General features: G+C 40.0%; 1 protein-coding gene across 2 annotated transcripts in view; it reads left to right on the top strand.

Annotated features, from left to right (window-relative positions):
• CAB39 (calcium binding protein 39) overlaps window positions 1–27,228 on the top strand; it is an 84,536-nt gene that overhangs the window by 42,416 nt on the left and 14,892 nt on the right. For both annotated transcript variants that reach the window (XM_072719194.1, XM_072719193.1), the window contains exons 3-5: window positions 16,789–16,953; window positions 19,136–19,254; window positions 24,339–24,507. In XM_072719194.1, the coding sequence (XP_072575295.1) occupies window positions 16,789–16,953; window positions 19,136–19,254; window positions 24,339–24,507 (453 nt within the window). The remainder of the gene's footprint in view (window positions 1–16,788; window positions 16,954–19,135; window positions 19,255–24,338; window positions 24,508–27,228) is intronic.

Genomic DNA, 27,228 nt, shown 5'->3' with positions numbered 1-27,228 from the left:
GAAAACACAAATCACCAGTATCTGGAATGAAAGAGTTGACATCACTACAGATTCTACAGATATTAAAAGGATAATAAAGGGATATTATTGGAACGACTTCATGCCACTAAGTTTGACAACTTTGATGAAATGGGCATATTCTTTGAAAGACATAACTTGCCCAAGCTCACTCCAGAAAAAAATGGATAACTTAATAGCCCTATATCCATTAAAGTAATTCCAAATTTAGTTAGTAATTTTCTCCCAAAGAAAAATCTAGGCACAGATGGTTTCACTAAAGATTTCTACCAAACATTTGTGGAAGAAATAACACAATTTCTACATAAGTTTTCTAGAAAATTTAAGAAAAAATAGTTCTTAACTCATCCTTTGAGGCTAGGATTATCCTGATACCAAAACCAAAGACATTATAAGGAAACTAGACTAATATCCCTTATGAACATAGATGCACAAATTATAAACTTAATTTTAGCAAACTGAATCTAACAGTAGGACAGTACATCATGACCAAGTGATGTATTATTTCTAGAACCCATGGCTGGCTTAACATTCAAAAGTCAATCAATTCATTGTATTGACAAACTACATGTCAGTAGGTGAAAAGAAAGAAAGGGGAAAAAAACACAATCCTGATAAAAAACCCTCTGCAAATTAGGAATAGAACTTCCACAACCTAACAAGGGTATCTACAAAAAACCCTACAGCTAGCACTATATACATAATGGTAAAAGGTTGAATCATTTATCTCCAAGATCGAGAATAAGAAAGGAGAAAAAGGAAGTCTGTTCACCTTTACCACTTCTGTTCAACTTTGCTCTTGGAATTTCTAGCCTGTGCAGTCAGGCAAGAAAAAAAACGGCATGGAAAGGAGGAAGTAAAACAGTCTTTGTGGATGATATGATCATCTACATAAAAAAGCTGAAGGACTTTACAAAAAAGCTAGTAGAACTAATACATAGGTTCAGCAAGGTTACAGGTTACTACATCAATATACAGAGAACAATTGTATTTCTGTATAGTAGCAATGAAAAACCCAAAATTGAAATAATAAAAATCACTTGGAGTAATATCAAAAAATATGAAACATTTCACAAATGAAAGACCTGTACGCTGAAAACTACAAAATCTTGCTAAGAGATGAAAGACTTAAATAAAATGAGAAATACCCCCGTTCAAGGATTGGAAGACTCAATATTGTTAAATGTCAGTTCTCCCCAAATTGATTTATATAGATTCATTGCAATCCTAGCAAGCTTTTTTATAGCAATTGATGAGCTTGCTCTAAAATTTGTGTGGACCTGTGCAAAGGACCTAGAATAATCAAAGCGAATTGGAATAAGAAACAAAGTTGGAGGGTTCATGCTGTCTGATTTTAAGAACTATAAAGGTAACAGTAATCCAGTGTGGCATCAACATAAAGAAGACAGGCTAGTGGAACAGAACAGAATTAGAAATAAACTATTCTACCTGTGTATGAAAAATTTTTGACAAAGAAGCAAATGCAATTCGATGGAGAAAGAGTAGTTGTTTAAACAATTGGTGCTAAAACAATTTGATAGCCACATATGCAAAAAAAAAAAATTGGATCCATAACTCACGCCCTATACAAAAATTAACTCAAAATAGATCACAAAACTTAATGAAAACCTAAGATTATGGGCTGCCTGGGTGGCTCAGCGGTTGAGCGTCTGCTTTTGGCTCAGGGCATGATCTGGGTCCCGGGATTGAGTCCCGTTTCGGGCTCTCTGTGAGGATCCTGCTTCTCCCTTTGCCTGTGTCTCTGCCTCCCTCTGTCTCTCTCATGAATAAATAAATAAAATCTTAAAAAAAAAAAAAAAACCTTCTAAAAGAAAACAGGAAATCTTTGTGACCTTGGACTAGGCAAAGAATTCTTAGATAATGATAGTTGGGATTCATCAACACTAAAACTTTTTGCTCTTCAGAAGGTACTGTTAAAAGAATGAAAAGACAATCCACAAAATGAGAGAAAATCTTTGCAAAGTATGTATCTGATAAAAGATTGCATCCAGGGATCCCTGGGTGGCGCAGCGGTTTGGCGCCTGCCTTTGGCCCAGGGCGCGATCCTGGAGACCCGGGATCGAATCCCACATCAGGCTCCCGGTGCATGGAGCCTGCTTCTCCCTCTGCCTGTGTCTCTGCCTCTCTCTCTTTCTCTCTGTATGACTATCATAAATAAATAAAATTAAAAAAAAAAAAAAAGATTGCATCCACAATATATAAAGAACTTTGAAAATGTAACAATATGGAAACAATCCAGTAAAAAATGGGCAAGAAATATGAATGTATACTTCACCAAAGAAAATACACAGCTTTCAGGTAAGCACTTGAAAAGATGTTAATCATTAGGGAATTGCAAAGTAAAGGCATGAGGAGATACCACTACATACCTATTAGAATGGCAAAAATGGATAACAGGCTATGCCAAATGTTGATGATTATGCAGAGCAGCGTTGGTGGCAATGTAAGATGATAAACCACTACCAGAAACAGTTTATTGGTTTCTTAAAAAGCTAAGTTTACTTCTAGCCATCCCATTCCTAGGTACTTACCAAGAGAACAAGAAATATATGTCCACACAAAGACTTGTACATAACTGTTCATAACGATGTTATCTGTAATAGTGTAAAATAGGAAATAGTCCAGGTGTGTGAATAAACATCCATAGAATGGAATACTACTCAGCAATTAAAAAAAAAGAAGAAACTTTTGTGTACACAACAAAATGAATGAATCTCAAAATAATTATGTTGACTAAAAGAAACCAGACTATAGAGTACATAATGTATGGTTCTATTTCTACAAAACTCTATGGACAGCCATAATGGCAGAAGCAGATGAGCAGTTGCTTTGGGATTGACAGGGATGTGAATAGTCAGGGTAGGGTTGGCAAAGTAGGGGACTGCGGAGGACTGTTAGTGGCGATGGGTGTGTTTAATGTCTTGATGGTTTCATGGGTGTATACATAAGTCCATACTTATAAAATTGTACACTTTAAATCTGTGTGGTTTCTTGTATGTCGATTATAATTCATTAAAGAGAGTAAGAAAAGACTATCCATAAACCAACTGAGTTAGAAGTGGCTTACAAACCATATATATTTGCCCTGAGACTATATATCATGTAGTAAAGCACCCAGAAAGACCATTGAAAGCCTAGGTAGGAATAATAGAAATATTTCTATTTAAATCAAAGTGATCATCTTTTGTTCTGTATAGACTGTATAGACTTCTCTGTAGAGTCCATAGTTGAGGATCTAGAGAAACTAGAATGTGTTGAGAGGAATGACCAGTTGGCACAGAAACTAAGAACTCTACCATGAGGAATAATTGAATGAACCAGAGATGTGAAGTAGAGAAAGAACAAAATGTGAGCCCTAGGTTCTTAGTAAAATGTTTTTAGAGGATCGTCTAATATGAGGAAGGAGAAGGTTCCAGATAGTGGCAGGAGATAGAATTAAGACCTGTAAGTGGAAGTAAAACAGGGAGTCCAATTTCATCTTGCTGTTTGGAAAAATAATAGGTGGAAATTGGCTTCCCTGCAAGAGAGCAGATTTCTTTCTCTGAATATGTATTTGGCACAGCCTAAGAGCCCACTTAGGTCTTGTAGTTGGAATACAAGCTTTACATGGTTGACACATCCTTACATTGAGACAACATTTTGCAAGGTGCCTTCATAGAGAATAGGCATCCATCTTATTTTAAGTTATAATAGTTTCCTGTCATTATTCCCATAATCCATATAAAGAAAGCTGTTGTTTCTAGTATAACCCATTGTATTGGAGTCGGGTGAAATTCACTCCCAGCTCTGCCAAACCCAGGGTGAATTATGCCTATTAATGCCTTACTAATTATATCCATGAGCATTTTCTCATTCATTTCTTGTGATTTTGTAGATGAAATGATAAATACAATATTTGAATGCTTATTCCCTTATTTGTAATATATGTTGGTATTTTTACTCATTTTATATGGTACACAGTTGCCATATTAAGAATTGTATAAAATACAAATAGATTAGTCCCTTAGAAAAAAAAAAAAAAGATTAGTCCCTTAGGAACCATGCCACACCATTTTAAAAGTATTTGAAAACGACTTTCCATATACTTTTAGGGGAAAAAATGGTTTATCTTACCACTCTTATTTTTAGGTGACTGGGGCATGGAGGTGGAGTGGGATGGGGTGAAATTTGTTCTTTCATTGCTAACAGCCACATAAATCTGTGTATGTAATAACTGTTTACACACTCTTTGCCCACTGCATGCTATATAAAGAAGGTAGGACTGCCTTGTTCAGCTTATACTTGGTTCTCTTCATCACTGTGAATGCATGTGTTCATAGTGTTGAATGGCTATATTCACTCATTTCATGAGAGGAATTAGTTTGCTCTATCTTGGCATATTTAAGAGGGGTGAAGGGAGTAGCCTTTACTAGCATAGCCATTTAACAGTGACTCATGGTTACTCAACTTGTTTAGAGTAATCTTTGACACCAGGAGGTTATTAATAGGTTATTCTTAGTCCATGATCTTTCAGCTTAGACTACTCAGACATTTTCTTTAGTAGAGAGGTGTGTGTGTGTGTGTGTGTGTGTGTGTATGTTCGTAGGAGTTTTTTTTTTTTTTTAATTAACACAAGGATTAATGTAAAAATAGAATTACTTTTGTCAAATGTTTGGCACCAACAGTATTTTTCAGTTCACTTTTAGATTCCATCTCACATCCTTTATCTTAAGTTACTTTGATTTAAGAACTTCCTTATTTTCAATGAGGTCATTTACTAGGTCCCTTTTTGAGAATGAATTGATATTTAAGGCATTAAATATAGATCGGTACATATTTAGAGGACCCTTGTTTAAAATGATTCTTTTGCTAAAGAATGGGTATAAAGAAATTCAAAAAAAGAAAAATATAACATAAGGGGCACCTGGGTGGCTCAGTCAGTTAAGTATCTGACTGTTGGTTTTGGCTCAGGTCATGATCTCAGGATCCTGAGATTGAGCCCCACATCGGGCTCCATGCTCAGTGGGGAGTCTGCTTCCCTTCCCTTTGTCTCCCTCTACCCCTCCCCCTGCATGTGTTCTTGCTCTCTTGTTCTCTCTCTAAAAATAAATAAATCTTGGGGCGCCTGGGTGGCTCAGTTGGTTAAGCGACTGCCTCCACTCGTGTCATGACCTACAGTCCTGAGAATAGAGCCCTGCGTTGGGCTCCCTGCTCAGTGGGGAGTCTGCTTCTCCCTTTGCTCCTCCCCCACTGTTCATGCATACTCTCTCTCTGTCTTTCAAATAAATAAAATCTTAAAAATAAAGTAAAATGAAATAAAAAATTCTTTAAAACATAAGACAAAATAATAAATGATTTAAGCCTCCTTCTCCCCCCACCAAAAAATCCAAGCTCTTTGAGGTACTTCTCAATAATAACTAGTCACGTGTAAATTATAATAAATTCAATTATATAAACTAGAGGTGGTGAACAGAAGCATGGAAAATTCTGCTTAATAGATCACTTCAAAATTGTTTCTAAAAAAGATGGCCTTATAACAATGATTCCCATCTGAATTATGTTTCCTTATGCCAAGTTTCATGTACATGGTGGTTGAAAGGGCAGGCTCTTACAGTGGAATTGTTACTTCCATTGTCATCTTGGTAAAAAAAAAGATTCCCAACTGGAGTGAATCCACAGACATTTTAGTGCTCTCATCTCTGTGGGAAGATACATGGACACATATATCAAATTCTATCCCTGTTTTTAAGGAGTTTATAATCTACTAGAGAATATAGGTATATAAATAATGTAATGTAGAGAGACTTGGAGTTCATGAATGAAATTCTGTGGGAGCCAAGAGGATAAAACAGTACTACCTCTGTCAGAGATAGATACAAATACAGGTACAGAATTAAGTTTGAAGTGACATTTGAACTGGATTTTAAGGTGTTGCTAGGCAAAGAATGAGAGGGAATGGACTGTGAAACAGTTTATGGTATGTCTGTCCAGAACATGGTGATAAGTTCAGGGTGACGTTATCGGGGTGACTGACTAGAGGGAAGTGGTGGAAAGTAAGGCTACCACTGTAGGCTGTGGTAGTTTGAAAAAGGCCTTATACACGACCTAATGATACACACTGAGGGAGCTGCAGAAATCTTTGTTGTTATTGTTTCGCTTTGTTTTGTTTTAAATCCATTTTTAAATAATTATAAATTCACAAGAAGTTGCAAAAAAAGTATACAGAGAGAGCCCATGGGCCTTTCCCCCATTTTCCTCCAGTGGTAACATGGCACATAACTATATCCAGTTTTCAAGACCAGGAAATTCATGTTGGTCTGGTCCACAGGCCTTGTTCACATTTCTATTACGTGTGTGCGTACTTATGTGTAGCTGTGTGGTTTCTTTCTAACCACCACCACAATCAAGACACAGAATCCATCACCCTTGCTGTCCCTTTATAACCACACCCATCTCCTCTCCCCTTTCCCTAACCCTTGCTGGCAACCACAAATCTGTTCTCCAAGTCTATAATTTTGTTATTTCAAGAATATTTTATAAATAGAATCATACAATGTATAACCTTTTGAGACTGACTTTTTTTCACTTAGCTTAATTCCCACGAGATCAATGCATGTAGTTTTGAGTGGTGATAATTCCTTTTGACTGTTGAGTTTTAGTAGTCCACTCTGTGGATGTACCCTACTGTTGTGTTTAATCAGTCACCTACTGAAGGATATCTAGACTGTTTACAGTTTTTGACTATTACAAAAGAAGCTATTGTGAACATTCTTGTACAGGTTTTGTGTGAACGTAGGTTTTTCATTCCTCTGGGATAAATGCCCAAGAGTACAATCCTTAGGTCATAAGGTAACTGTGTGTTTAGTTTGCAAGAAACCACCAAACTCTTTTCCAGAGTTGCTGTTCCATTTTTCATTCCCACTAGCAATATTTCAAGTCCGCGATGGGGTGAGACTGGAAGTGTGTTGGAGATGGATGTAATGGCAGATGAACTTGGTGAGAGAACTCTGATGACAAGGAAAGCTAAAGGATAAGAAAGAGAAGCAAGATATGAGACTAGATTTCTGAGGGAGGATTGAGAGGATTTGATGGTTGTATACAGCTAACTCTAGGGTCACATACCCTTTGGCCTATTTTCTACTCACCAAATATTTTCCAGTGCATGAGTCAATAAACTGTGGCCCAGGTCAGCCCATTACCTGGTTTAGTAAATAAAGCTTTATTGGAACACAGCCATGCACATTCATTGGCATGTGGTCTGTGGCTGCTTTCCTGCTACAGTGGCAGTTAAGTAGTTGTGACAGAGACTGTATGACCCATGTTTGCTGCCTACTTATCTAGAGGAACTTTGATATTTCCGATGAGGTAGATTAAAGCACGGATTCTTATTTTGGTTAGAAATGGAGGCCAAGGAAAGTGTGTGTTTTGTATATGTGTTTGTTTGCTTTTAAACCTAATGTTCCAAAGGTGTGCTCTAGAGAAGCCGGCCATGGTTTCAGGTGCTTCTTCTTCCTTTGTCTTTTTTTTTTTTTTTAAGTTTTACTTTTATCCTCATTTGTATATTGAGATTCTACATAAGATTTTCATTTTGAAAAATGGTGATGGAGTCTGCTCAAAAGTCTGTCTCCCTTTCCCCTCAACCCAACTCCCACATGCTCCTTTTCTCTCTCTCTCTCTCAAACAAATCTTTTTTAAAAACCCACTTACTTGGATGACCTCTGACGTTCCTTTCAATACTTAAGATGCTCTCATTCCGTACTGCAACATTGCTTCAAACGTAGCATTTCAATTCCTAATTCATTTTCTCTGAAGAGAATTGGTTGGTCTCTCTCCTCAGGACCAGTTTAAGAAATAAATGTTGTCTTGGGGCTTCTGGCTGGCTCAGTCGGGAGATCATGCAGCTCCTGATCTTAGGGTTGTAAGTTAGCCCCATGTTGAGCGTAGAAATTACTTAAAAATAAAATCTTTTAAAAGAAAGAAAGAAAGAAAAAAGTGTTGTCTTTATATTCCTGGCTCACAAGCTTAGTCGTCATATTCTTTCTCCTTACTTCAGCGTCTGTTTGCCAAAGCCGTGTTCATCTGAAGTCGTTTGGTGGGGGAAAAGGAGGCTGATACCTGTAACTTCTCTCTCTCTCTTTTCCTAAACACTTTGTAGATCACACAGAGGTGCAAGGCATCAGGGGAGGTGTGTGAGAAAACTATGCTCCTTCCATTATGCCTAAAATTGTAATTGATTTCTCTATGATTACTGTTGATTTGGTAGGATATCCATACAGATTCTCATTCATACTCCAGTGTTCTCCCTCACTCCGGGGCAAATAAGTAAATGAATGTGGGATCATACTCTTCTGTAACCTTGTTGGTCTTGCAGTTTTAATGTTAACATCTTTGCATGTCAGTAGAGATCTACTTAATTATATTTAAAGCTTGCCATGGTCTTCCATTTTATGGGCACATTGTAATTTAACCGGTTCAGTGGGATAACTTTTCATCTAATTCTTTGCTCTTACAAATCATACTGCTCATACTTATATCTTTGTATAATTATCCATTTCCCTAAGATAAATTCCTAGAAGTATAACGTGTGATTTATAGAGATTTCACCTTTTAAAGATTTTTGATACCTTTCACCAAATTGCCATCTAGTGTGTTGTACCAATTCACTTTTCACTCACCAGACTTCCTTTAGAAGTCTTTGCCTCTGGTGGGAGGGAAAAAATATTGTATCATTTTTAACTTTATTGTTATTATGAAATAGAATATCTTTTTTTAAAGGGTTTTTTGCCTTTTAATTTCTAAATCAGGCACATCTGTACTTTAAACATACTAGTTTTGCTGTGTTTATCCTTAAGTGTGCTTTATATTTAAAGCTAGGCTTACCTAGTAACCTTATTAAAACTTGAGGGTAAGGGACGCCTGGGTGGCTCAGCCATTAAGCGTCTGCCTTCGGCTCAGGGCATGATCCTGGAGTCCTGGGATGGAGCCTGCTTCTCCCTCTGCCTGTCTCTGCCCACCCCCCTCTCATGAATAAATAAATAAAATATTTTAAAAATACATATCTCTTAAAGATATTAATTGAAAATAAGGTTTGTTACCAGTCAGTTGTATGTGGAAGTCAGCGAGGCTTCCGACATAGGATCAATATGCCTGGTCCTCAGCAGTTAGCGACAGAGCTTCTCACCTTGAATCCTTGACCCTGAGAAGCTCTGCCAAGCCCCACATTCTTTTCTTTGTGACTTTGCTCTGTTGGGTATCCCCAAATTCCCACTGTGTGTGGCTCAAATGCCTCAAGAAAACAACTAAGAACTGAGAGTTCTGTGCTTCTTACCTAGACAGGGCAACAGCAGGATTTGCAACAATGTGATGAGTGAGGCATGATCCACATGGCTTCCCAGGCACATGAGGGGGGCTAATTCTTTGATGTGTTTCTCTTCATGACCATGTATTTGTAAAACAATTGGCTGCTGTTAGTAATCTGTGTCCATGAAACTTAATATGACCAGCTCACTGGCCACCTAAGGGAAGCATCTGTGTCCCAGAACACCATGTTCAACTGATGAAATGTCTTGGACAGTTTAGTCCATTAACGAAATCATGAAGGTTGAACCACGTGTAAGTCACCATCTTAGTGGAGTGAGGAGGGAATAAAAGAGTATAAGCAAGCCTTTTCCAAAGCTCTGGAATAAGGCAGGGAAATGAGCGGTAAAAATGGGAAGATCTGACCCTGCAAGGCCAGGGTAGAAGCTGCTGTGGCATCAGAGGAGAGTGGGGAGAGTGAGGGAAGGCTTTGTGGGTGCAGGGGCTCCCAGGTAGAGAGGAGTAGCATGAGCATTCAGGTTTGCTTGAGGAGAGCCAGCGAGAGAGGAGAGAGGATGGTCCAGTAGAGAATTAGGAGAGCCTTTATTTGGAATTTGAGATCTCAAGGTGTGGAATCTGTACCTTCACAAGGCCACACAACTAGCAGAATTGCATGTGGGAGACCTGGAAGCAAGGGGCCCTTTCCTCCAGCACACATGTATAGAGCCATGAGCCTTGGAACTAGGAAGGGTTGCCTCTCACCTGTGAAGAAAAAGCTAAATGAGAGAGTAGGTGAACTTTTTAGACTTATAAAATGATTGCAAAAAGAATACCTTTCACCCAGTTTCCCCAGATGTTAACATTTTTCATAACCAGTCTAATGATCAGAATCAGGAAACTGACATGTTTATGATAATATTAACTAATCCATGGGTCTTTTTCAAATTTCATCAGTTGTCCTACTCATGTCCTTTTTCTGGCCCAGGATCCAGGTCAGGATGACACACTGTGTTTAGCTGTCACATCTCCTTACTCTCCTTTAATCCGAAACAGTGTCCCAGTCTTCCATTGGCACCCATGACCTTGACGCTTTTGGAAAGTACTGTCCAGTTAATTCTGTAGACTGTTCCTTAGTTTGGGTTTGGCTGATGTTTTCTCATGATTAAATGCAGGTAATGCCTTTTCGGTGAGAAAATCACAGAAGTAATGCTATCTATACCCTTTGCTGTGCCAGGAGGCTTGTGAGGTCATTGGTCCCATTACCATTTACTCTGATCCCATGGTTACAGTGGTATCTGCATGTGAAAGTACTATTTTTACTTTTGTCATTAATGAGTCTCTTGAGGGGGTTTGGCATCTTTTTAAAAAGTACCCCCAAGTTATTCTGGTCTGTGTCCAGGGTTGAGATGGAGGAAGTTGAGGATGATTTCATTATGAAATCTTGTCACAACATGGAAGGAGTGAAGCTAGATGTTCAGTTAGGGAGCAGAGATAGAGACTGAAGTCTCTTGAGGAAAATAAGAGTAATTTTGAAAGCTCTGCTGCTAGGAGTTACTGGCTGGATATAATCCAATTTGAAGAAATGTTTCTGACTGGATTGAAGGCTGTCGAACAGCATGGATTTTAGCAAACTAAGTGTGCACAAGTTTCCAGCACTTTCTCTACAGTGCTCAGAACCCTGGGAGCTGAAGTAGAGAACGTTTCAATGAAGGACATCCAACATATAGGGGAACAAGAGACTGTTGCTGTGGGCATGGGTAGCACTGAAACCTGGTGTCTTAGCAGGAGAGGTGATGTGTTCGTTAAGGAGCCCAGTGGACTAGGTGACATGATGGGCTCAGCATCTTGAGAAGGCATAGTGCTTAGAGAAGCGGTAAGTGTGACTCGCTTATTCATTAGGTGTGAGGGGACAGACGGGGAGGTGCAATCAGGGGATGTGGTCAGAAAGGCAGAGAACGTGTTGACTTAATGCCAGCAGGCCAGAGACCAGGGACGAGGCAGCCTCCCTGCTGTGAATGTCGAAGAAGGATGCCAACCCAGACCTACACAAGAACAGACAAGTTTATTTGTTTTCTCGGCTATCTTCATTCAGTAGACACTTGCCACATCACCTTTTCTGGTAAAATACTTCTTAAGGTTTTCTGATCATCTTTTAGTAAAATTTGGACATGTTTCTTTTTTATTTTTTGATGATTTTATTTAATCAGCTTATAATTATCCATGTAATGGGGAACAGAAAGCACAGAAGTAGTTGAAATATGCATAAAATTAAAAGTCATCATTTGAAATATGAGCTTAATCTCCTGTATATCAGGACTGCTAATAAGTAATAAGGTTGATGAGTTTTAGATATTTATATCATGCTGCTGATTATCTTCTGTAGATGACAACTAACCATGGATGTAAAAGTAAAATGTGAATTGTGAAACATAACATCTGAAGTAGAGCAAGTGAAAACAAAATATTCTTCTTACCTGTCTACAATAGGAAGACTATGCTCAGTTTGGGGTGTCGTCTTCCAGATTATTCTCTGTAAGAACACCAGGATTTATGTTCATTGCTTGCTGCTGTAGCTGTCACGTAAATTGCCTTGCTTGGATACACTGTGTATTTTAGGAATTCCTTGCCTTCATGGTGTGATAACATCACATTTCTCTACATCCAGTTTTCATCTGGATCCTTTTTTAATATCTCAGTGATTGAGTATGCGGATTTTCAACCATTCGTCAAGCGTGGATGGCGACACTGCAAGCACTGGGCTCCTGATGGAACAGGAGGAAATACATTAACCTAGAAATCACAAGGAAAAGCAGAATTACAACTGTGAGAAAAGAAGTATGTGGTAGTGTCGAATGTATTATAGAATTTAACAAGAAAGACTTCTCTGAGGAAGTGATCATTGACCTGAGCAACGAAGGAAGAATGTGAATGGCCAGGAGGTGGAGGCAGGGCATGGGCCTAGGAAACCACATGTGCAGGGATCCTGAAAGGATACCAGTGTGACCAGAGTAGTGGCTTAGAGATAGTGGGGGAGGAATTGTAGTGCAGACTAAGGTCAGACAGGGAAGGTCAGACATTGCAGGGTTTTACGGACTGTGTTAAGAAATATTCTCTATCCCAAGAGCAATAAGTAATTGGAGCATTTTTGAAGCAGAGGTAACAACAATCCTATTTGTGTTAAGGATCATTTTGGTCTTAATATGGAGAATGGCTTATAGGGAATCAAGGAAGTCAGTCAGTGGACTACTTACAGTAGTCCAGGCAAGAGTTGTGGGGACTCTGACTTGGGGCGTCATGGTGTGCGGATAAATGAATGGATTTGGGAGACATGGTGATGAATTAGGTATTGGGGTGGAGTGAGAAAGAGGGGGAAGGGTTGAGGATGGCTTCTGAGTTTCTGACATGCATAAGAGCATCAGTAGTGGTATCGTTCCCTGAAATAGAGACCAAGGGAAGAGTATTAGGCATTAGGGCAAGATCATGAGTTCTGTTTTTGATTGCGTTAGGTTTGAGGTACCTTGAGACATTCAAGTGGAGACATTTCAAGTAGGCTGCTGAATGTACTAGTAAGAGAACTGGATTAGAGATAGGAATCTGTGAGGCATCTGCATTGAGGTGTTAATTAAAGCTGTGGGTGTGGATGACATCACTTGGGAGAGATGATAGAATGAGAAGAATAGGCCTTGTACCCTGCCTTGAGGAATTCCCAATATTTAAATGGTCTCATCAAGAGGGATGAGCCAAGAAGGAGGCAAAAGGAGCAACCAAGGAGACAGGCAGGAAAAATGAGGATGGTGGTGAGTCACAGAGGACGAGGGAGGAGCAGTTTTAAAAGAAGGGTGTAATCAGCACCTTCAGATGCTGCCAAGAGCTAACATGTACTAAAGACAGAGAATTGTATTTCCTGGCGGGCAAGTCATTGGTGACTTGCTAACAGCTGTAAAGTACTAGGTGAAGAAACCACGTGGGATTAGGCTGGGAGCGACTGGGAAGGAGATGTGGACTAGAGCACACACAGGTAGATGCTTTTTAACGGTTTAATGACAAGCGAGAAGTAGCCAGAAGGGGGCCATGGGGTCTATCAAGGGAGAGAGCTTATTTGATTTTGTTAATGGGAGTCTTGACCATATTTAAAACTGATTGAAGGGGGAAAAATTAAGTGAGAGGGAGTTGGCTATATGAGAAGGAGGTGAGAAAACAGGTCAGGTCCTAAGAAAGCCAGAAAGTGAATGGAATCCAGGAGGATCAGCAAAAACAGACATAGTACAGTGGTTAGCAGATATGGGAATGCTATTGGTGTCCCAACCCCCCAGCCCATAATATAGGTGACAGTGTTGTCTTCTGAGAGGAAAGAAAAGGGCTTTACATGGGGGTCCAGGTGGCCATTCATCTGAGAAATACCATAAGTTGCTTTCTGTTTCCTTGTTTCTCTCCTCCCTATTTTTTTAATAGCTTTATTGAGATAACTCACACATACAGTTCATCCATTTAAAGTGTACATTTCGGTGGTTTTTAGTTTATTCACAGATAATGTGCAACCATAACCACAGTCAATTTTAGAACATTTCATCACTTCAAAAAGAAACCTCAAGCCTTTTACCTATCACCTCCCTCCTTTCTTATTCATCTTGCTGTCAGAAGAGAGCACAGAATATGGTCTGAATTCAGATCTAAAATCATATCATGATTTTGGGATACCTGGGTGGCTCAGTGGTTGAGCATCTGCCTTTGGCTCAGGTCATGATCCCGGGGTCCTGGGATCAAGTCTTGCATCAGACTCCCTGCAGGGAGTGCTTCTCACTCTGCCTGTGTCTCTGCCTCTCTCTCTCTCTCATGAATAAATAAATAAAATCTTTAAAAATAATAATAATAAAATTGTATCATGATTTCAAAGAAGAGGCTATGTAAAGCTGAGGCATATGAAAGGTTGCCAAGAGACTCAAAACTGTGATCTAGTCAGAGAAGCACAGGGGGCTGAGGCTTACTACTTAGGGTCACTGGTATAAAATCAACAGATAATACACACAGGAAACGCACTAAATGCCAGGCTCTTCCTTGTCAGAGAAAATCATCTTAAGAATAAAGTTGATAAAATGAAATTACAGAAGTAACATATGTAATAGTTTATAAGAGAACATTTTCTGTTGATAAATGATTTTATCTACTGGCTCCCAAAAAGTACATTTTGGGGTACTTTAACTTGGTATAAGGGATGAACTGCTGTTAGAAATCTAAGGTGTTGGGCAGCCCCGGTGGCTCAGCAGTTTGGCGCCTCCTTCGGCCCAGGGTGTGATCCTGGAGACCTGGGATCGAGTCCCGCGTCAGGCTCCCTGCATGGAGCCTCCCTCTCCTTCTGTCTGTGTCTCTGCCTCTCTCTCTGTCTCTTATGAATAAATAAATAAAATCTAAAAAAAAAAAGAAAGAAAGAAAGAAATCTAAGGTGTTGAAAGAATAGGGTGGTAACAGCTTGACCGGAGAAGGTAAAGATTCTGCTGAACACTGATAATGGAAGGTTCTCCATAAGATTATTGGGATGGTTTTAAACATTTAGAAAAGAAAGTCATAATCCTAAGCATATGCTTAGGAAAAAGGGCTACCAAATTAATTTTATTTCATTGTCTTATATTCAGGAAATGTGAAAGAAATAGTATATAGCTGACCCTTGAACAACACAGGGGTAAGAGGCACCAAGCCCCCTACCAGGTCAGAATCCACATACAACTCTCGACTACCTTAGAACTTAATACTAGTAGCCTACCTACTGCTGATCAAAAGCCTTGCTGATAACATAAACAGTTAACATTTTGTACATTACGTATACGGTATACTATGTTCTTACAATAAAGTCAGCTAGAGGAAAGAAAATGTTAAGAAAATCATGAGAAGAAAATATATTTATAGTATTGACCTATGAAAAACATACGTATGAGTGAGCTAGCACCTTGTTCGAGGGTCAAATGTTAAATTATCTTATATCCAAGTATTTAACAAAAAGCCTTTTGAATTTGATTTGGAAATAGGTTTATATGTAAGTGGCTAAGGAACCGTATGCAAAGATTATTAGTAGATCGTTAATGAAAAGCATGATGATTCAAAGGCATAATGGTAGGTTCCATTTAGAGTTATTTCCTTTTCGATATCTTGGTTAATGATTGAGGCCGTGGGAGGTATACTCTCAGATTTGCAGAAAATGCAGATATGAGAATGATAGCTGGTATGTTGGATGTCCTTCAGAATCTAGAAATACTGCCACAGTGTTGAATGATGGGCTGTTAATGAGGTTAAATGAAATAATGAAAAGAGTTAAAGCCTCCATTGCAGGTCACTCAAAGACCTGGCTTCGAATGAATTCTATGAGTTAATTACAGAAATTCTTGATGGTACCGTCGGGCTACATTAACATTTGTGACATTTATAGGGAAATCGTGATCTAGTGTCTTGTGCATCATTCCATCCTAATGGGATTGGAACATTAGCCCTCCTTTTCTTAAAAGAATAAAGAAGCTGAGAGGAAGTTTTTCTGGAAAAGACAAGAGATGGGCAGGTCACCCTGAAAGAGCTCGGCTGCTCTCTGACTTGGGTGTGTTCCTCACACACACGGGCTTCTCAGTACCCTGCTGAAGAAACAGTGTGTGTTTGCACACCTCTCTCCTCTCTGGTACTCTGCCCTGCCGAGTCCCAGTGCTGTCTCAACCCCTGGAGACCACGTGCCCTCCCTGCGCTGTGGCCTGGAAGCTCTCCAGGTGGTAAGCCGGGGCACTTGTGAATTGACTTCATTTGTTTCCCTTCTCTCAAGGCTCACCATCCTGTGCTGTCTGAAGTTCAGTGTTTAAGATGCATTGTTTCATGTCACTTCTCCTGTTTTTTCATCTTTTTCATGGAGGAGGGTAAATCTGGCTCTTGTTCCTCTCTCTTAGCCAGACATGGAGACTCTTCAGTGTGTGTTGTTTTTTTTTTTAATTTATTGCTAATATCTCAACTCTGCATTCACAGCCACCTTCTGTCATTCCCTTGTTCCCTCTGCACCTTTCCTCAGGCAGTCTCTGTGCTTGTCCCCTCCCTCATCTCCAGCTCATGCCATTCCTGTCCATCTCCTCCTCCCTCGTTCTTGCTCTTCAGTGTCTCTCCATTCTCAGGCTCCACTCTGGCCTCTTCTGTGACATTGCTCTCCCATGGGAGGCAGAGTCGAACCTTCTCTCCCTGGTCAGTTTCTACCATAACACTGTTGGCAGCATTTAGGCATACATGTTGTGTATCTGCTGGCCTTTCCTCTTGAACACATATGTCAGTCTCCACATGTGTCATATGTGCACAGTGCTCAGCTTCCAAGGGCTGGGACGGGGCTTGACCACCTTTGTGTCTTTTACATAGCTCTGTGGGTATATAATCTAGAGGGAAGGTATTTTACAAAGGTAGGTTTCTTACATATGTTTTTTTTAAATGAATGGTTTTTCTCCTCTCCCTCAAAATTAGGCCACAGAAGAAGTTTCCAAAAATCTGGTTGCCATGAAAGAAATCCTGTATGGCACGAATGAAAAAGAGCCGCAGACGGAAGCAGTGGCACAGCTCGCTCAGGAACTATATAACAGTGGGCTCCTGAGCACCCTGGTAGCTGATTTACAGCTCATTGACTTTGAGGTAAGAAATCAATTTCTTTTTTTTTTTTTTTTTTCAAAAATGGTGCCTTCTTCATGGTCCTTTTCAGAGGTGTTCTCTCCTCTGAAAGATCCTAAGATTCCTGCCAGGCTCTTGGCTCCGGGGTTATTGACCTGTAAGCATGCCCAGGCTGCCTGCCTAATTAGCAGAGCCGGGCAGGAGCTCAGGGCCGCCTCAGGCTTAGGCCAGGTCGCCTCCTGTTTCACCACACTGTATATGAAGTTTCTTAGGTATTCGTTGTGCCCTTTTGTTTACATTATACTTAATAAATAGCTGCTGTTTTACGTAATTCACTGGCCTTGGGTTCTCAGGGAGCCAGCAACCTAAAGAAGACCATAGAATGTTAGAGGTAGAGAGATCTTAGGAGATACCCAGTTGTGTTTTAGGGTTTTTTGTTTTGTTTTTTTAACCTGCTGAGAACTCATTACAGCAGAGATGATATGTTCTGTTTGCTTGTGCTTAGCTCTGCTTTTAAATGTTTAAATTAGCATAACGGTTAAATAGCAGGAGATTTTTTATGCAGTTTTGAATTTCTCTGGCTTCCCTTGAAAATTTTGATTCTGGCAGCATTGAGTCAGTGTGCCTATATGGCCCCTCAGCTGGAACAGAGCAGCTACCACCCCATGGGCACACTTCAGTGTGCTGCAGAGAGCAGCTTGCTTTTCTGTCTCAGGGCCTGCTTTACCCAGCATACTGTCTCTTGCCTGGCCCTGGTGAGCATTTGATATTATTACCCAAGTTTATATAGCTGAATCATGTCATATCAGATATTTAGTGAATTTAGCAGTGAGAATAATGGTCTTTGATACCAGTCTGAAAGGTAGACTGAGAAGTATATGGTAATGAAGTATATATGGTAATGAAGGGCTCTAGCATGGTTATGAATGAGCAGGTTCCTCTGAGTCTTTGTCATGGCTTTGTTTTTAAAGCCCCAGTGTTTTTCCTCCTGAGTGACCAATTAGATGTCTGTGCAGGTGCTTGAAAAACCAGGGGAGAGAATGGCAGACGTATAGTCAGATTCAGTTTTGGAGAGTGATGGGAGGATGTGGTTCCTAGGTTACTTGAGAATAATATTGATAATAAAGGACAGTAAAAATTGACTTCTATAGAACAGATAAAAATATTTCCCTTTATATGGATGATTATGTATTTTTAATAGTGTATCAGATTCCACCAACAACAATCTTGATTTCCTCTGCAAAGTTGGCAATGCACTAGAACCTCCAGTTCCTTCAGCTTTGTCCACCCTTCTCATTCCCCGACCTGAACACTGAATTTAATATTCATTCAGGACTTTAGAGGCTTAAATTTAAAAGAAGTGTGTGTCCTTGAGATGTGTTCTTAAAGATTGCTATTGCTTCTCCTCACCTAGCACAGGCCCCAGGATGATCTCTAGCCCTGGAAAGCTAGCATTTCACTCACTTTCCTACAGGCTTGTCAGCCTCATAACAGGTAGCCACTCTGAAAAATCTCATGGGGTTCTGTTTTCCATTTGGTAATTTCTTGTGCAGTTTTCTGATTATAAAATTCACTGTATAGCAGTAATGTCCTATTTTTGTTTAGTAAAGTACAGTTGTATAATTCTGATGTCTGAACTGCTTCATCATGTGGTACTTGGAGCCTTCATTACTAATCTATATAAAATCTCTCCTAAGTAGACCTAGCTTAATGAGATATGTCTACTTGCCATGAAAGCTCAGCTTCTTAGAGAATCTTTCTTCTTTTGTATACTAGTAGAATGCAGCTTCTCTTCCTTTCATCACTATAAAAGGAAATTATATGTCTTGTTTACAACGTGAGCATTTTATTTGAAGCTGCTTATTCCATATGGGTGGGAATTGGATCCCTGAACATTGTAAGCATATAGCAAAGTTTAATTTTTCCTATCTGAGTCCACATGATTCTAAGGGTTAGAAATGGTTGAAATTTATATGTAGTAAGATTTCATTCTGTGAACATTCTGCTCATGTTAAAAATAGTGTACTATTAAAAACTTCGAATTCGGATTTGTAAATAAAGAAAATTTAATATCTGAGCATTTTAAAGTCAAATATTCAGTCATAATTAAAAATATGCAGTGCCTTAATTTGAGTTTATCTGGGAGGGTGGATGGGCTTTTTGGTGGTTAGTCGGGTAAACATTTTAATGATTGTATTCCTAATAGGGCAAAAAAGACGTGGCTCAAATTTTCAACAATATTCTCAGAAGACAAATTGGTACAAGAACTCCTACTGTTGAATACATCTGCACTCAACAGAATATTTTGTTCATGTTATTGAAAGGGTATGTACAATGTAACAAATGTATATTCTCAGTTGAAAAATAAAAAGGAAAGAGGTCTTGGACAAAAACAGGATGGTAAATGTGGGAATGTGTTTTCTCTATGGTTCAGTCAGTCCATTTTTCCATACATCTTAAACACATTTCCCTCCTTAAAATTCAGCCAGTGAGCTAAATTGAATTCGAAAATGCCCATGGGAATTTCAAGGTGGGTGAATTGTGAGCCCTTAATTAAATTCTCAGATCCTATATAACAGAAGGAAAAAAGTCTTCTGTGGTTTTATTCATATTCTCTGGATTTTAAAAGTTTATTTATATGAACTATCAGTTAAGTGATGTGTTAAAAGACCTCTTGTTCGGGGAGACATGCACACTGTGAGGCAGTAGGAGCTGCCTAGGAGGTGGATCTTGAGTACTATGTAGCGTTACTTTATTCCATCAACAAAGAACACATTTATGAAGTCTACCCTTTGCTTTTTACCTGTGTGTATCCACTCATTAACCTGCTTAGTTGGTAATTCACAGTGCATCTTCCAGGAACTAAGGAGAAGGCATTTATTGGTAGTCTGTTGGTATCAAGTCTGTTGGTATCAAAAAACAAAAACCAAAAAAGCCTAAAAACTCAAAACTTTAAAACGAAAGAAAAATCCTTTCCTCCCTCAATAGTGATCCTACCCTTGGGGCAGCTGGGTGGCTCAGTGGTTGAGTGTCTGCCTTTGGCTCAGGTTGTGATTCTGGGATTGAATCCTGCATGGGGCTCTCCACAGGGAGCCTGCTTCTCCCTCTGCCTGTGTCTCTGTCTCTCATGAATAAATAAATAAAATCTTAAAAAAAAAAAATAGCCTTCCTGATTGGCAAGGTCACCCCCTGTCGTTTCACACAAGAGTTGTTTGCCAGCTCTGGGTCTGGTGTGCATCTGTTTGTCCCAGCATTGGTGCTGTTCTATTAAATTGGCGGACAGGCGTTTTAGTAGCATGACTATTGGCGTGAATCAGCTTGCTCTCCTACCCCTTTGCTTTATAGCTTGCCTCCCTCTGATTCATATCTCTGTGGTTTAACACTTCCCCCAAGTTCAAACTTGTTTAGACAAAGCATGAGTCAGTGCATGTGTTTGATGCCAGCATTCTATTTCCTTCTTTCTATTTCTAAATATCTATGTTGCTTCTTCAGACGTTGCCATACAGAACTTTTGGCATCTAATTTTTTGTTGTTACCAATCCACAGTTGCGTGTGTAAACATGTAATGAGTAGTTTGAAATTTTGTGTTCTTAGAGCACCTTCCAGATGCCTTTGTGTATTTTTAAACTATTTCCTTTTCCATAAAAAGCAGTGGTTATTAAAATCCATAAATTAGTTTTGCTTATGTTTTGGCTTGAGAGTAGCCAGAGGAATGATAAACATTGTTAAACATCACGTAAAGTCAGAATTTTAAGGTCTGATTTAAAGAAAAATGAAAGCTCTCACATGAGTTGGCCAGAGCAGGAAAGTCAGCGAGAAAGGAGAGGAGGAGAAGCCTGGAGAATGCAGCTGGTGTTGGTCTCCACCAGCGCCCATCTCCCCATCCTTTCTAGCCCTTAGAGTGGGAAATATACAGAAAACTGGAGGGAAGAAAATAACCAGCCTTTGTACTCATCCTTCAGCTCTGACAGTGTCTCTTCCTTCATGCCCCTGGCCTCCTCCTTTCCCTCACACACATAATATTGCTTCAGTATGCATCCCTAGTACATAACACTTTGAGGACCCTTTTTTTTCTTATCATAGTCATGATATCATTTACAAACCCAATGTTATCTTATACTCACTGTTCAGATGTCCCTTTCACACATAAAATGTCATTTTTCAGTTAATTTGTTTAAATCCAGTTCCAAGCAAGCAAGGCCCATAAACTGCATTTGGTTAATAAGACTATTATGCCTTTTGTTTTGAATACCATTTACTTGTTGAAGCAACTGGGTCATTTGTTCTATAGAAAAAATCACATATTTTGGATTTTACATCCCTGTGGTTTCATTTAACATGTTCCTTTGTCCTCTGTTCTTTTAAATTGGTAAATCATTATGAACTCAAGTTTTGGGGTTTTTTAAAAATATATTTGACGTGTTTCAGTCCATTGTAGCCATTATGTCCAAATTTTTATATCCAAATTGTGTCATCTTGGCCAATTGGGAAGCTCCTTCAAGTGGTTCCTATGTCCTTTTGGCAAGACCCCATTAGTCTTTGATAGCTTCCTTGCTTTCTGGCACAAGGTGTCCCTTACTATATTGTACAGGTTCCTGCTCCAGACCTGGAAGCAGCCATCTCTTCAAGGAGCCTTGTGCGCTGCCTTTTAAGATTTTTGTACCTTTAGTCCATCCAACGACTCTCATGTGGTGTGACGACCCACGTAGGCTGTAAGCACTTCAGTGACAGCTGTTAGGGAATGTTGTGCTGCAGGTGACCATGTGCGTCCAAACATAATCTTGTAGCTAGTGTTAGATGCATCAGAGGCAGTCGTTTTTCCTCTGGTGACTTAAATGTTCGTGTGCTTTCTACTGTAATGCTAACAGGTTGTACAGCATAACTGTTTGCCCTGTACTTGGTGGTTTATGGCTTAATCGTTTAAGACGAGCTTGACAAACCACCATCAAAACCTGCCCAACTTGTTGTACCAAACTGTCTTAGTCTTGTCTTTCTAGTCTCCTGCTTATTGAATTAAGATCAGTGAAGGTGAATTGTACAAGCAGCCATTTTGTGAACAGACATTGTAATCACCTAAGCGCCTGTCAGCGCTCTAGTTACTGTGCCATAAGTGATACAGAAGAGCCATTCGGATCTTCTTGAGGCTCTGTGATGAACCCAAATACAACAAAAGGGCAACACTGCTAGAGAATGATTAGTACTGCCGGATTTCAGGAAATAAAATGTGGGTTTAGTCAATAAGGCAAGAGTTGATAAAAGAGGTGAGACTAATGATTGAAGTTCCAGAGGGTCTGGGATTTGCATAGTTAGGAAAAAGGAGAGTCAGTCCAGGGACAGGAATGAACATAGTGATGGGAAGCAATAAGGAGATAATTGGAGTGAGTGCTTGATGGCAGAGTGGGAAAGGACGTTGTATGGTAGGAACATATCTCATGAGGAGAAGCCTGGATATTAAGCCCAGAAGTTTGTCTTTATTTGATGGCAAGAGGAACTCCTAAGCTGGAAGTGCTGTTGATACACTGGTGTGTTAGGTAAATTGGTTAAAACCGAGCTTAAACCAAGATGCTGGTTAGGGAGCTCTTGCTTTTCTAAGTGTGAGTTAATGCAGCAGTGGGGATGGATGAAAGGAAACGAAATTAAAATATTTCAGAGAAGTCTTTAAAAGGATGGGTGGGGACACCGAAGATGGGAAGGTTGGAGGTGCTGAAGGGGAGAAGATGTAAACTGTTCTGTCCAATGCAGTACCTACTAACCATACTCTATCATTTCGTTTTAAATGAGTTTAAATCAAATAACATTTTTTTAAACTTATCTATTTTTTTTAATCTTTATTTATTTATGATAGTCACAGAGAGAGAGAGAGAGAGAGAGAGGCAGAGACATAGGCAGAGGGAGAAGCAGGCTCCATGCACCGGGAGCCCGATGTGGGATTCGATCCTGGATCTCCAGGATCGCGCCCTGGGCCAAAGGCAGGCGCCAAACCGCTGCGTCACCCAGGGATCCCAAATCAAATAACATTTAAAATTCAATCCCTCAGTCATACTAGCCAAATTTCAAGTGCTTAGTAGCCACATGTGGCTAGTAGTAACTACCGAAGTGGACAGCACAGGTATAGAACACTTCCATTATCAGATGAGAAAGTTCTGGAAGACCTGTTTTAAACCTGGGCATCTGAAACAAAATCATGGTGCCAAATTAGAGAAATGGAGAAGCAGGGGAGGGTGGCTGTTTTGCAAAGGGAGAGAAGATTTGAATTTAGATAGGGTAGTGCTTATGGTAGACCTTTAACTGAAGTTGTCCAGAGGCAACAGAAAATGCCTAACTAGAGTCCAGGAGCAGATGAGAGTAGGGGAATTGAGTCCCGGTGGGAGCCATGAAGTGCTGTGGCTGCTCACTAGCAAGCTGGCAGCCCCGGAGGAATGCCCTCAGCCCTGCAAGAAATAAGAACAGTTCGAGGGGTAGAAAGAAGAACTGAGAGAGCTTTCTCTTTCCTTTTTCGAAGACATAAATGCAAAGGTCGGCACTGTTGGGACACTAAGTAGTAAAATTTATGTTGTGAGAGAAGTTTGGCTTAGCCAAGAGGAGGTGTTTTGCAAGTAGAATGTTGGGAAAGGCAGAGAGAATGCAGCAGGAGGATTGGAGGAGACTCTATGTTCGAAAGACACAAAGCTGGCACCTGCAGCCCCAAAAGGCAGTGGAGGGGCCAAGGCCAGTCTGCACCCCTCAGAGAGGAGCAGGCGGCTGGGCTAAGGGGAAGACGGGAGTGGAGGGAGTGGGGGCTCCTCTCTGACCGAGCTGAGCCACAGACGTGTGTGCGTGACTGATGCCAGGATGTCCCCAACACCCACCACAAGAGTTCTCCAGGCTCTCCTTGATAAGCACCTGGTAACCTCCTCAGGATTAGGCTTTCAATTTTGTGGGGTTCACGTTGCCAAGAGTCTTGAAGGTTCTATTTTGAGTATAGAATTGAAACAATGAGGTTTAAATGCTATATATTTGTTAGACCTATTTAGGTACCATGAGTTTGGGAAACGATTTTATTTGTTTCATAATAGTTTTTGATTTCTGAAGTCTTAGAGCACCACATGTAAAACTAACCCCTGTTTGGAGGTGTGACCCTAAATACTTCTCAAATCTTTTAGCTTTAAGTAATAAATGTTTATTTATTATTATTATTTCTATATTTTTGTTTTCCTTTGGGCTGCAGCAGTTGTCACCAGCTAATGTGTGTGTGCATTCTAGAGTAAATTCACCTGAGCATATATCCTACTCTGAGAGAGAGGTCTTTTGTAACCTGCTCTAGTCACTTAATTAAGACACATCTGAGACATCTATTTGAAAAATTTGAACTGTTCAGCATTAGAGGAGTTTTAAAACAGCAATCATGATTTATTTTTTTCTTTTTGTAGGTATGAATCTCCAGAAATAGCTCTAAATTGTGGAATAATGTTGAGAGAATGCATCAGACATGAACCACTTGCAAAAATCATTTTGTGGTCAGAACAATTTTATGATTTCTTCAGATATGTCGAAATGTCAACATTTGACATAGCTTCAGATGCATTTGCCACATTCAAGGTAACATGAAACTATAGAATTCTAAATATACTTGTAAGTCCAGTTAACTGGTTTGCGGTTTTTCCCTAAACTTCTAACCTCTAAGTCTATACATGGCTGCCCTCTAGCGGGAAGAGAGAAGATATGTTTTATGTGTGTCCGTGTGACTTAGGCTAATGCAGTGGAGCCACAGCTTAAAAAGGATGGCAGAGATAGATTCTAACCTCTATCTAAAAGTATGGTCTGTATGGTCAAAAGTACACTTTTCTGTTAAATTACTTACCAAGTGTGGTATACTGATAAACAGTACGTCTAATAAACAGGTTTTTCTCCTGTGTTGGAACATACTACAGCAATTTCTTTGGTTAAACACCAGACAAAGTTGTCATCTGTTCAGAGCCATGCTGATTTGGAAGAGGCATGTCTTTTAATACTAGAACCACAGTCAGGGCAAAGAGATTATGTTGTAGTTAGGCCCAAAGGAACAATGGACTTAGCTCTCCTACTTCATACTCATGCCAAAACTTATTTATCAAATACTTCAGGAAAGGGGAGCAGAATCACCTGCCCTATTCAAATTATTATGTAGCCTCCCTTCCCTGTATACTTTATCTCCTGTTCTGTATTTGTATAAATTAAATACACATATGATACTGCTGTACAACATGCACATTTTTGCTTTGAATTGTAAGGTTCTATGCTGTTTGTGGTATATAGGCAGTAATATTTATTAGTGTTCTTCACAATGAAAGTAAGCCTTTAGATGTTCCATTCTCTTATGTAAAATGACCTTATGAGTAAATATTTAGAACTGCTACTTTACTGTAATCAGAATTTAATATACTAACCTGAAGACTACTTTGCTAGGAAACCGTGAACACTGTTTTAGTGAGAAGTAGCCACTTTTCTCCTGAGGGTTCAGTTTTATGAAGGTAAAGAGCCCTTGAGATAATGAGCACACACCTTGGTCTCTGGGTAAAATACGTTCCTTACAGTGAATGAACACCCTTGAAACAGGATGAAAATCTGGGGACTTGGCCATTAGGGTTTCACATGGAACGAGAATATGGTAATAGTGTGAGAGGTGCCTAAGGATTTATTTTCCTGAAACCATTAAAGAGGATATCGGAAGCCCTAGGTAAGATCGCAGATGTTTATGTGTCAATGTACAAAGCTAAATGAACTGAATGCCAGGTTATAGCAGAGTAACAAATATGGTGTCTTTTGTATCTGCATTTTGGGAATAGGACTCATAATTAGGATATATTGGTGGAAGGGGATGCCCCATTCAAAAGCAGCAGGCCTATTAACAGAGGGAAGTATGGTAGCACCATGTGTTGTGGTGAGATCTTCCTGTGTGGAAAGCAAGCCATGAGCCAAGAGCTCTCTCTGGGGGAGAGGCAGGTGGAGGAAGAGGAGAGGAGCGGCCACAGTGTTGGGAGCACAGTCAGACCCTGACCCGGGGAGGGGCGTGCTCCATGCCACGCTTCTGGCCAAGGTAGCACACCCAGCCAGCAGGTGGGAAAGTTGTGTTAACGCCTTGCCAGAGATGTGATTCACAGTGTTGGACAGTCTTGCTTGGCCTTGCTGATAATTTCGTTATCAGCCCTTGGTTAGGGCTGCTGCTTTGAATTACATCCTCGCTAAGGAGAAAGTGGTGGTGATGGAATCACTGTGGGTCAGGCAACCCTGCCGGGTCATATTAGCCAGAGAAGGGGAGAATGGGGCAGTGCCAGGCAGGTGGTGTCGACCTAAGGAAGGAAACTTGCAGACACAGTGCAGGATTCGAAGGATGGACTCGGGAAGAGAGAGGATGACAGTAGGAAAGGGGGATAGATCTGTGTCTCATACTGTCCTCAAAGAATATGACCATACCCCGCTCTCCAGAAAACGGTCTCTGCACATAAATACTTTCAGACAGATGCAGCTCACCCACAAACCCAAATTTAAAGTCTGTGGAACAGGTGCTGAGCCTCAAAAGGAAATTAAAACTACCTGCTCCAGGGGTACCTGACTGGCTCAGTTGGAAGAGTGTGTGACTCTTGATCTTGGGGTCGTGAGTTCAAGCCCCACATTGGGTTCAGAGACTACTTAAATAAATATATATAAAAAAAAAACTACCTGCTGTAAATGTGTCCAGGATTTGTAGGTTGAATGAATGTGTACTAAGACAGTAAATCAGTGGCCAAATGTTGTTCGTGTTTTCTTTTTTGAGGACTTAAGGAGATGGGGAGGGGCATCAGAAGGCCAACAAATATATTTCCAATTTTTCCAGAATAAAAGAAGGTAGATTCCCCAGAGAGGCTGGTGGAGCTTGGAGCTCGATGTTATACCTGTGTAAGGTTCTAGAAAGTATTTCTAAAGAGATGATTTCTGAGCATTTTGGAAAGGAAACCGTGTACCCACAGCCAGCATGGATTCACGAAGAGAGTAAGTTCAGTCATATTAATCTCATAGATGCCAGTAGATGAGGGGACTAAGAGTGTGTGGCTGCCTGGGTTCATTTCCCAGCTCTGCTGTGGATTTCATCTCAAGTTCTTCATCTGTTAAGATGGAGGTGATAATGCTAGTATGTCAGGGTTATTGTGTCTACACACAATATGTGTGCAGCAAACAGTAGCTATTAGAATTATTCCTTTATGGCCATGAGGATATGCTGAATGTTGAATAATTGTATTTTCATGGAATCAGTGAAGATAGGAGCTGGAGTTTCAGTGTAGTTATTTACATCTAATTGAATGC

The sequence above is a fragment of the Vulpes vulpes genome, chromosome 9, assembly GCF_048418805.1.
Source record: "Vulpes vulpes isolate BD-2025 chromosome 9, VulVul3, whole genome shotgun sequence".
Lineage (NCBI taxonomy): Eukaryota > Metazoa > Chordata > Mammalia > Carnivora > Canidae > Vulpes > Vulpes vulpes.
Note: the sequence above shows the minus strand (reverse complement) of the source record. Positions and strands in the feature narration are given on the sequence as shown.